General features: G+C 49.3%; 1 protein-coding gene across 1 annotated transcript; it reads left to right on the forward strand.

The window, feature by feature from the left end:
* Positions 1 to 353: 353 nt before the first annotated feature.
* Positions 354 to 5,406, forward strand: LOC122929248 (zona pellucida sperm-binding protein 3-like). Its single transcript, XM_044282760.1, has 8 exons — positions 354 to 845; positions 1,641 to 1,759; positions 2,866 to 2,969; positions 3,042 to 3,219; positions 3,291 to 3,411; positions 4,755 to 4,846; positions 4,960 to 5,093; positions 5,177 to 5,406. Exons 1-8 carry the CDS (start codon positions 354 to 356, stop codon positions 5,404 to 5,406), a joined length of 1,470 nt encoding a protein of 489 aa, XP_044138695.1.
* Positions 5,407 to 11,474: the final 6,068 nt, after the last annotated feature.

An 11,474-nucleotide genomic window follows, 5' to 3' on the forward strand; every position in this document is an offset into this window, starting at 1 on the left:
GGATCGTATACGGAAACCATACAGATATTTGTTGTGGAATAACGGAACGGAAGAGGACTTAAATCAGAGAGAGAAAAAACTCTCAGATACGGAACAACGGATCCGTGAAAAATGGACCGCAAAACAACAATGGCCGTGTGCATGAGCCCTAAGGAATAAATACACCCAAGAAATGAACACAAATCCCTTATGAACTCCACCACTGGACTCTGCATTGCCATATCCTCATCAGGTATGGATGGTGTCCAGCTGAGTATAATGAAGGGTCAGGTGAAGTGATGACCATGTGATGGGTGAGGTATAAAGATCTCCTCCCTCCACCCCTTCCTGGTGTGACTTCTCCTGTAGTCAAGATGTTGTTAGGGATTAGGTGGAGTTGGTTGCTTGTTGTGCTCATCTATGGGTCAGGCTTTAGCAGTGCCTTGGTTAGACACCGGCGCCAGCCAGACACTCGGTGGAGGAATTATCAGCCTGGATGGGGATCTTCTAGAACTGTATCTGCAGTAGGTTCTCCTAGGGGAGATCTTTTGTCTCCAGTTTCTGGAATTGGGTCTCTGAGAAGTTCTGGTCCTGTGTCTGGATGGGGTCGCATGTATCCTGGAGTAGGTTATCAGTCCAGACAGCTTACACAGCCCCCACCGATTATGCTGAACCCATCGTCCCCTGTCAGAGTGCAGTGTGCTGAGGACAGTATGGTGGTGACTGTAGAGAGAGACTTCTATGGTAATGGTAGGCTGGTGAATCCTTCAGACCTGGTCCTTGGGACCTGCACAGCTGGCTCTCAGACTTCAGTTACTACTGTAGTCTTTCAAATTGCTCTTCAAGAATGTGGAAGCAACCTAGAGGTAAGTTGGTGGAGGACTAAAGGTCCCTAATAGTAGACAAATATGCACTGGGCAACAATTACTGTGTTTATCATGAAAACCCTTTAGGTCCTTTTCACTATATTGAAATGGTTGTGGACAGAGATTAGCAAATTTCATATTTAGAAATTTCTTTATGCTTTTACTGGTGAAAGGTGAATTGCGTTATGGATTCTTCTACCACGGACCCTAATGCAATTGTCGTATGACGGAATACCTCTAAAGGCATTCAGTCATAGAATTCTTGGGGCTGCAAAACGGATTCGTTCCCATTATGCAGGGGAGTCCTCTCCTGCATAACTGAAAGGGGACGGATCCTTTTTGCAGGCCATAGGCTTCTGTCACAGAATTGCGTTATGGTCTGTGGTAACGGAATCCATAACACAATTCCCCTTTTACCAGTAAATAAAGCATGAACAAATTTCATAACCTGAAATTTGTTCAGCTCTTGTTGTGGACATAGATCTGGCTTCTTTGAGGTACATTAACCCTTTCTACAGCTTGTGCCCAGGAATGTTGGCAAGTTTTAGCGGGTATACTATGGTGTCATGATGTTCTGACGCAATAATGGACTTTTATAACAAAATCTAACCAGTTGTCCATTTCTGGCCTTGCAGTGTACTTGACACACTGCTTTGTCAAGTTTCTCTTCTTGTATATCTTATAGGGTGGCTTGTTCTTACTAAATTATCCCACTGATTTGGTTGAGGTTTTTTTTTTTTTTTGTGTGCTTTTGAGTGGAGACTAACCTTATTGTGGCTCTTTATCTCCTCCAAGATGACTTCAGATATACTTATCTACAAGATCAACTTGTCTTACACTCCCACAACCTCCCCCAATGTGCCCATCATTAGGTCCAATCCTGCAGTGGTTCCCATCTGGTGTTACTACCCACGGTAAGTCTGTACTAATAGTGTGCTCTATAGCTATGTCTTCTAGAGCCTTCCAGTGGTGAAATGTCGTCCAGGACTCCCAAGTTAAGCTAGATGGTGGTTGTTGTTTGTGGTCACATTGAGACAACTGTTTGCCCCAACCAGCCATAAGACAGTCTTGTCCTGCTGGATCTGACTGGGACAGTCACAGCTTGATTCCACTTACATTATGAAGCAATGTCCTGTAGTATCAGTACTGTGATCTTTGGCCATGTAATGAGTATAGCAGCTGTACTGTCCATGTAGTCCCATCCTAATTATTGCATTAATCATCCTGCTCTTCAAGGTTCATGATGACTCTGAAAGGGATCTTGACAAACATTCCCCTCTTGCTCTATTGAGGCTTTGAGCTGTCTCCTCTCCTGGCATGTGTTTCACCAACTACTTACACTCCATGTAGTAATTCTGGAGATCCTTTGACTGTTCCTGATTCCTAATGGAAGTTGGCAGTATGCCATAAAGGTCCGAGTGTTCAGTTTTGGGGTGTGTGACACTAATTCTATTGGTGCAGCCAGTCACTATGCAGGGACACCCAGACTGGCTTTTATTGCAAACTGCTAGCAATTCAATAGTAGTAGGAATAATGGGGGGGAACTGTAGCCCGCAAGATATTCCAGAAATGATGACCTGGGAATTGGTTGCTAAAACAAATGTCTGGGGAGTAGACGGGCCCTCTTAGAATAGGACCCGGCAGAAGGACTTAAGGAAAAAAATAGGTTGGCGACCATAAAACTCTGGTGTAAGTAGAGCAGGACTGGTCAGGGTGTCGTAACTTCAGTTAAAAACGCTGGAACACCCCTAAGGCCTCAATGCCATAAGTGTCCGCTTCGCTAATTTACCATATGGTTGATAAGATTCTTTCAAGTTCCAGTCAACCTCTCAAAGGGCTTGTCCACCATTACAACCATGGCTGCTTACTTCCAAAAATCACCCCTCCTGTCGATTGACTCAGCTCTATAGTGAATAGGGCTAAACTGCGATGCCACCTGTGGACACATGGTATGATTATGGAAAGCTGCCATTTTCTTGCAATCACGTACAGTTATCCTTTCATTTCTCTACTCTTTCAGATTTGGCAATGTAAGCAGCAATGCCATCAAGCCAACATGGGCTCCCTTCAGCACCACAGTGAGCTCAGAAGAAAGGTTGTCTTTCTCCTTGACTCTCATGACTGGTAAGACTCCTTCCAGTAGAGGAGGGGTGCGTAGTCTCTTGTCTTGTACTAATAGCCTTATTTTGTCTGTAGAGGACTGGAGTGCTCCTCGTCAATCACTGGTCTACCAGCTTGGTGAAATCTTCTACATAGAGGCCTTTGTGGACATGGAGAACCACGTCCCGATGATGCTGTTTGTTGATAGCTGTGTTGCCACCCTTACTCCAGATGAGACCTCTAATCCTCACTATGACATTATTACTTATAATGGGTGAGTTTCTGTTTTTGTTGTTTTTACTGTTAATTCAAGGGCATCTTCACTGAAATAAATATCTCCTACAGGTGCTTGATCGATGGAATGCTAGAAGAATCCTCTTCAACCTTTGGTTCTCCAAGACCTGGAGCAAATAAGCTTAGATTCACAGTTGATGCCTTCAGGTTCATGAACAGTGACCTTTCTATGGTAATGACTAGAGATAGTAGTATGACCCTGAATGCCAAGCAATTAACTTTGTAGCTGTCTTTAACATACTTGTTTTCACCCCACTAATTAGGGTTGAAAGCACACAACTGGCCACTGTTCTAACCTGCACTTTCAACATTAGTCTGTTGCCAAAATTAGGTGTTACACACTGCTTACATGGCCCTGTAGCACAAGTGCCAGTGGTACCTTTGTTCTTATGTTGTGACTTTCACCAGCTGTAATGATGTTTAACCCATATGCAAATGAGGGCTCGTAGCTGCCCAGGCCGCTCTGCCTTTCACATTGCTTGTCCCTCCCTGTAAGGGTTCTTTCTCACTAGCGTTATTCTTTTCTGGCATTAAGTTCCATCCTAGGGGCTCAATACCAGAAAAGAACAGAGTTTTTATCCTAATACATTCTGAATGGAGAGCAATCCATTCAGGATGTCTTCAGGTCAGTTCGTTAGCCTTTTCAGGGCTGAGATAATACTGCAGCATGCTGCGGTTTTATCTCCGTTCAAAATTCCGGAACAGATCCGAAATTAATGCCGGATTCAGCCCCGAGTGTTCCGGCCAAACGGATCCGTCTTGTGGTCTGCGCATGCTTAGACCACAAAACATGTGACAAAATAATGTCAGCTAACACCGGAGAGATGGATCCAGCATTTCAATGCATTTGTCAGACGGATCAGGATTCTGTTTCGGCGACGGAACTGCCTGCCGGAATCCTCTGCCGCAAGTGGGAAAGTACCCCAAGTCTGTTGCATCATTCCCAGTACCGGCCAAGAACCTGCACATGGCAGTTTGCCGCCGGCCTGGGCATGCCCGCTGGTTTCACATGGCGCATGTGCACTTGATTTATCCATGCTGCTGCCCACAATGGCCATCAGTGACAAAACAGACTAACTGGGCAGGACAAGCAAGAGGTTGGAGTAGTAATATGGGAAAGGCAGTGGCCTGGGCACCTACATCACGAGCACGGCCCCTGGACACTTGCCAGCCCTCATCTGCATATGGATTAAATGTTTATTGGTACTTAAGGAAGAGTGCCAAGTAAGCAATGTGTAACATCAAATCTTGGTGACAGACTCCCTTTAATGGAGGTAAATGTACTGGAATTTATATTCTCCTTTGATAGCCTGATTAGAATGGTATTCTGCTTGACACTAATGTACGTTAACTGTTCGAAATAAGAAACTCAATAAAAACTATTAAAACAGAATAACCCATATGGGAATCCTAATCCTTTCTAGTATTGGCCCTGAGGGTAACTTCCCCAGCTGTCCAAGATTATGAATGTAAATTATTTCTCATGAGATATAAACTGTAATTGTGGTGTCTTAGATCTACATAACCTGTCACCTGAGAGCTGCTGACATTAACCAGACCCCTGATCCAATGAACAAGGCCTGCTCCTACAACAAGGCTACCAGCAGGTAAAACCTTTCACATCTGAGTGTCTTCAGTTAGATGACTACACAACCCTAAATGGAGTCTTGGATAACAATGGATGTTCTCTCAATGGTTGACACTTTTCTTGCTCTTACAGTTGGTCACCTGTGGAAGGCCCCAGTGTGAACTGCCAGTGCTGCAACACTGGGAACTGTGCTACAGTTGGCAGCCGGAGAACAGCATGGGGCCCACAACCTGCCAGGTCAAGAGGAGTTGGGAAGAGAGATGTCGGTGAGTTCTTCATTCAAACGTCTCCTAAAGCTTCCATAAACGTGAAGGTATTTGAAAATGGCTGTTGCTAATTCTTCCACTAGGTGCTCATCTAGAGAAATACACTCTGGCCAGACTGGGCCCTCTTCTAGTGACTGGATCTAAGCCTAACCAGGTCTCCAAAGAAGGAATTTCCCAAGCTTCCAGAATGGGTGTAGAAGAACCTCTGCAGTTGTGGGTGCTGGTGGCCATGGGCTCAATCACTTCAGTAGTTGTTGCTGTGTCTCTTATTGTGGCTGTAAAATGTATTTTGAAAAAACTGTCTCGCAAATAGTCCAGAAATAAATGGGTAAAATGTTACTTGTTCTTTTATGTCTTGTCTCAATCAATGGTTGTATGGGATTGGCTTCATGTGACCCATAACTTCATGCATGGTCCAGCAACACAGACCATCTCCTGGTGCTATATACATGAGTACTGTAGATGCATTTAAAAAAGTTGTGCTTGAAATTACCCCCCCCCCCCCCCCCCAACAATTACACATACCAGCCTTGAAGGACTATTTTGTAAAGATCCAAATGGAGAAACTGGAGTTATTTGATGGTTCTCAGGTTGGGACATGCAGATTTTCCTTGACATAGCAATGGTATGTGCTCTTAAATGTCTGATGGGAGTGGGTTTCACCTTCAAAGAAGATCCTGGCTTGAAGTGCATACTTTTCCATTGACTGCTATGGGAATTCTGACAAGACTGCTGGCTCAGCTGTTTTTGAAGATCCCATACCAGTCAAGGAGGGTGGCATGCTGTGTTCTTGGCTGGACTGCCTTCTTAATCTAGGTCCAGTGGTGGTCTTGCAACCCACACAATTGCTTGGAACCCCTTGACAGTTGGACAGTGCAAATCTTTCAGCAGCACATGGGGCTTATATCTTAATATCTGCTATTCATTATCTTAGGCTTCAGACCACTAGATCTGAATCCTAGGAGTTGGTACAATAGGACAGGTGGTCAGCATGACCTGTGCCAGTTCTTAGGCAGTGCACTAACTTGATCTGCAGGCTGACCATTGCAGATGGCAACATGAATGGGGAGTGATGAAAGTATTCTATTTTGGCACTTGAGAGGGGCAGTATAAATAAATGCAGCACTCCTGGGGCCAACCATACTGGAGGGGCATTATAAATAGTGGGCACTGTTGGGGTCCCAGCAGTGCCCACTTAGTAGTGTCTTGCAGCAGTTTTAACTTTATAGTGCCACTCTTTTATATAGAGGAGCCCTTCCTGCAGCATACTAAATTGGTGGTAGCAGCAGGATAACACCATTGGGAACCAAAAGGAAGATTATCTGGTCTGAGTGGAGAACATCTAAATCACTGGATGTAAGGGGTATGATGCTGTAAACATAGCCATGATCAAAAGTTTAAGACCACTTGAAAAATGGCAAATCATATTTAGCACGGCTGGATCTTAATGTTCCAAGTTGAGCTTCAACATGCAACAAGAAGAAATGGAGAGCACCCGACAGTTTAGGGAGGGTGATGAGGGACTGGTGGTGTCCCCTTTACCCTTCCTAGGTTAGTCAGGCCCCCTGCTCTTCTTCTGTATGGCAGGTTTGGGCAAGGCAGGGTTAATGGTGCTGGGAAAGGAGTGTGAGGGGTTAATGGAGGATGGTATTGCCAGGAAGCAGGAAGGGGAGGTGGTTGTAGCTAGGGGTATGTATATATATATATATATATTCCCCCTTCTGCCCCTGCCTCTTCCTCTTTTCAGAGAAGGCAAGCTGGTGGGTCTGCTTGCTTGCTGCCTGTCCCCTCAAGAGTATGGCTGCAGGAGACGCTCGGTTGCGGGATGCTCTCCTGGCAAAGTTTAGTGAGGAAGGGGAGGGCTGGCTGCACTCGTTTCTGAGCGCTCCTGCTTCCTCTCTCCCTCCTGCGCCTGAGTTGATTGCTGCGGTGGGTGCACTGCAGGTGGCTGCTTCACCCCCCATTGCCCCGTCTGATATTCCTGCCGGGCAGCGTTCCGGCCGTACTCACCGGCCTCCGGTGCGTCTGGGTCACTCGCCTCCTCCCTCCCTGGGTGCCGTGCAGGCGCCGCCCCTTCCGCTTCTGCCTCCTGTGCCGATCCAGTCTCGGTGTGCGGCGGTGTGGGGAGCGGGTGGGTTTGCAGGCATGGGGTCCCATCATAGTGTTCAGGAGGATGGGGAGCGATCATTAACCCCTCCAGACTCACAGCAGGCCCCTCTTCTCCCTCCTCCTCCTCTCCCTCCTGTTGTGCATGAGAATGGCTTGATACTTTTGCCTGGGGGTATGGGGGCGGTTGCACAGTTGCCCGCACCCTCTCCCCCTGCTGTGGGGGTTGTACCTATAGTGCCCCCTTCTCAGATGCCACCCTCCCTCCCACTAACTCAGCCATCTGCGGTTCCTCCCCCTACTGGTCACTCGTGCAGGCGCAGGGAGGTGTCATTGTCCCCCCTCCTCATCGGTTGATGGCAGGAGCAGGGGCCGCCGGGGTCACCGTAGTCGTCGTCCGCGGCGCGGTTCCCGGTCTTCTAGGCACAGTAGGCGGTCCAGATCCTCTTGTTGGCGCTCCCCGTCGTCAGACGGGTCTTCGGGCGCTTCAGAGGAGTCTGTTTGAACACCGCGTTCCCGGTGGGACAGGCCGGTCCCGGTTGAGCTGTCCAGGGCATCCAGCCTGGTGAATTTGGCGGTGCACAGGAATGACGTGCCTGTACCTGCGTTGGCCGCGCCGATACCTTCCCCTGCTGGTGAGTACCAATATGCTGGGGCGTGGGGGGCTGGTGGGTCCTCTGCGGGTTTGGAAGTGTTATTGAAGTCTTTATTGGACAAATTGCCGGCTTTGTTGCCCCCGGCAGCACCGATTGCGGTTGCGCCGGAGTTGGTCGCAGCGGCGGCTCCGGGGCCCGATTTGAGAGAGGCCTCTTCCGCATCTGATCGGGCCCCACCGATGCTGGCGGGTGTGCATAAGGATTCTTTTTTCTGCGGGGTTAGCCCTTTGGGTTCGCATTTAGAGGAGGCGGTGCGGGAGAAGATTTGGTCCAATCAGTATGTGGACATTTGGTCGCTGGCATCAGTTGACCAGCACACGGTGGATAGGGAGAAACGTTTCTTGGATAAGCCTTATGATAGGAGGTTGAAGGTGTCCAAGACTATGAACAATTGGTTGCAGGCGTTTGCGGTTTTGGGGTGCGTTATGGGGCAGCGGCACCCTGAGCGCTGTGCGGAGTTGTTCATATATTTGGACACTATCTATAGTGCGTATAAGGCTCATGGGGGTAGCGCGTGGTGGAGGTATGATTAAGAGTTCAGGAGGCGTTTGGCGCTTCAGCCGGAGCTGGGTTGGGGAGTGAAGGCCACGGATGTGTGGCTTCGCCTGATGGTGTCACAGCGCCCGCCTTTCTTTCCAGGGGCGGCCGCTGGGGCCTCGGCAGCCCAGGGGCCAGTGGCCGTTTAGACGACCGGGCGCGTGCTGGTTGTTCAATGAGGGTTTCTGCAAATATGCCGGTTTGTGTAAGTACAAGCATGAATGCTCGGCTTGTGGCGGCCCTCACGCAGCGGGTAGGTGTACCAGATCCCAGGTTAGGCCCGGTAGAACCCCCTTGGCCTTTGAGCACAAGGACGCCAGTTAGCGTGGTAGAGATGGCGCCGTGGTTAGGCAGGTATCCCAATAGGGAAGCTGCTGTGACCCTGTTTGAGGGTTTTTTCTGACGGGTTTTTCATTCCGTTTGTTCTTAGTCGGCTTCCGGTTTACGCCGATAACCTTAAATCTGTCAGGGAACACCCGGGAGTCCTGGAGGCTAAGTTGCAGAAGGAGGTTTCGGCTGGTAGGATGGCTGGCCCCTTTGTGGACCCGCCTTTTTCCAATTTGAGGGTTTCGCCGTGGGGTGTGGTCCCCAAGAAGGAGGTGGGAAAATTCTGCCTTATCCATCATCTGTCTCATCCCCGTGGTATGTCAGTGAATGATGCTATCCTTCCTGAGGAGGCCTCCGTTACGTATGTATCTTTTGATAGGGCTGTGGTGTTGGTGCGTAAGGCGGGACGGGGTGCCCTTATGGCGAAATCGGATATTGAATCTGCGCTTAGGTTGTTGCCCATTCACCCTGATTGTTTTCATTTGCTGGGGGGTTGTTTCGAGGGCCCTTTTTATTACGATATGTGTCTACCTATGGGGTGCTCCATCTCGTGCCATTACTTCGAAATGTTCAGCTCATTCTTGGAATGGGTTGTCCGGGTTGAGTCTGGGTTGTCGTCTGTGACTCACTATCTTGACGACTTCCTTTTTGTGGGTTCACAGGAGAGTGACGGCTGTCGATTCTTGCTGTCCACGTTTTTGGAGTTAATGGCTCGCTTTGGAGTTCCTATTTCGGTTGAGAAGACGGAGGGCCCAGTTACGTGTCTTTCCTTTTTGGGGATCGAAATTGTTTCGGTCGCAATGGTTTTTCGGCTTCCCGGAGACAAGTCGAGTACCTTGGCGGGGTTGATTGAGGGTTTCTTGGCGGTGTGGAAGGTTACCTTGCGGCAACTCCAGTCCCTTTTGGGTTTGCTTTGTTTTGCGTGTCGGGTCATGCCTATGGGTCGGGTTTTTTCACGTCGCCTCTTTAGCGACGCGTGGAGGCCGGGCCCCTCGGCATCGTATTCGGCTTACGAGCTCGATGAAGGCGGACCTGAGGGTGTGGAGTTCCTTTTTGGGTGCCTACAATGGGCATACTTGCTTTATTGCAGAGGTGGTTTCGAACTCAGAATTGGCGTTGTGGTCTGATGCGGCTGGCTCTTGTGGCTTTGGTACGATACTGGGTAGGGAGTGGTGTGCGGCCCCCTGGCCTGAGGAGTGGCGCGCCTTGGGGCTTGTTAAGAATCTGACTCTGTTGGAGCTGTTCCATATAGTGGTGGCGGTGGAGATTTGGGGTGACCGTTTAGCGAACCGGCATGTTTGTTTTTGGTCTGATAATCTAGGGACTGTTCAATGTATTAATTGTTTGTCGTCCTCGTCCCTCCCGGTGTTGGCGTTGCTGCGGCATTTGGTGCTCCGTTGTCTGGAGCGCAACATTTACTTCCGGGCCAGGCATGTTCCGGGAGTTGATAATCGTGTCGCTGATGCTCTTTCTCGCTTCAATTGGCAGGTGTTTCGGGAGCTTCTTCCGGAGGCGCAATCACTTGGGCGGGAGTGCCCTCAGTCCCTGTGGCGGCTGCTGGTGGCCAGCAGCTGATGTCTCTCGTGAGGGTGTCGCCGGCGACTTGGCAGGCACATGGTAAGGCCTGGCCTGACTGGTTGGCTGTGAGTGGGGTAAGAAATGTGGCTGAGAGGGATGATGTTCGCCTGGAGGTGACGGTGGAATGGTTGTTGAGGATGAGGTCTATGGGGGTTTCAGCCCCTGTTGCGCGGCGGCGTTTGGCTGGAATAGCGTTTTACTTTAAATTGTGTGGATGGGCGGATGTGACGATGTGGTTTTTGTGGTGAAGCAAGCTATGAAGGGATGGCAGAGGGAGTATGTGGTTAAGGATAGTAGGCGGCCTATTTCTTTTACATTGCTTTGCAAGTTGGTTGAGTGTTGTGGGACTGTTTGCTCGTCAGCGTTTGAGGGTTCCATGGTGGCGGCTAGTTTGTCTCGCCGCCTTTGCGGCTCTGAGGGTGGGTGAACTGGTGGCCCCTTCGGGTGTTAGGCCTGGGGGTTTGGCGGAATCTGACGTGGTACTTGGTAACAATGCTCTGAGTCCGTATTAAGAAGTCGAAGATCGACCAGTTGGGTAAAGGGGTGTGGCTGCCAACATTGCCGGTTGCGGGGTTGGCTTGCCCGGTTAGACTGGTGGGGGAGTATATGGCGGTTCGGGTGGGTGGTGTGAATTTCCTTGCGCATGCGGATGGATCCCCGTTTACGAAGTTCCAGTTTTCTTCAGTTTTGCGCAGCTGCTTGAGGCAGTCGGGGGTGGAGCCTGGTGAGTTTGGCACTCATTCCTTTCGTATTGGTGCGGCTACGGAAGCGGCTAGGGCTGGCTTATCCGAATCTGAGGTGATGCGTATTGGTAGGTGGCGATCTGCCTGCTTTGCGCGTCATATTCGCCCGGATTTGCTGGTCTGAATTCTTCAGTTTGCTGATGTGCTATGTCGAAAAAAAAAATACGAAAAAAATATGTATGACTATGGAGTTTACGGCACGGGATGGTGTAGTTTATGTTCATTGGGCGGTATGCTACCGTTCCTGTTTGTGGTAATGTTTATGCATGCATGGTGGATTTGTTTTTTCATCTTTATTTCTTTCAGGTGCTGTTCGTCCGGTGGTTTGGCTGTTGGGCCATTCTTATATATTTTGGGCTGCGCAGCGGGCGGAACGACGGCCTGGAGGTCGGAGCCTTGGATTCAGGGAAGTAGAGGTGTTTTGGAAGGGGATA

Source organism: Bufo gargarizans, chromosome 2, assembly GCF_014858855.1.
Source record: "Bufo gargarizans isolate SCDJY-AF-19 chromosome 2, ASM1485885v1, whole genome shotgun sequence".
NCBI classification, from domain to species: domain Eukaryota; kingdom Metazoa; phylum Chordata; class Amphibia; order Anura; family Bufonidae; genus Bufo; species Bufo gargarizans.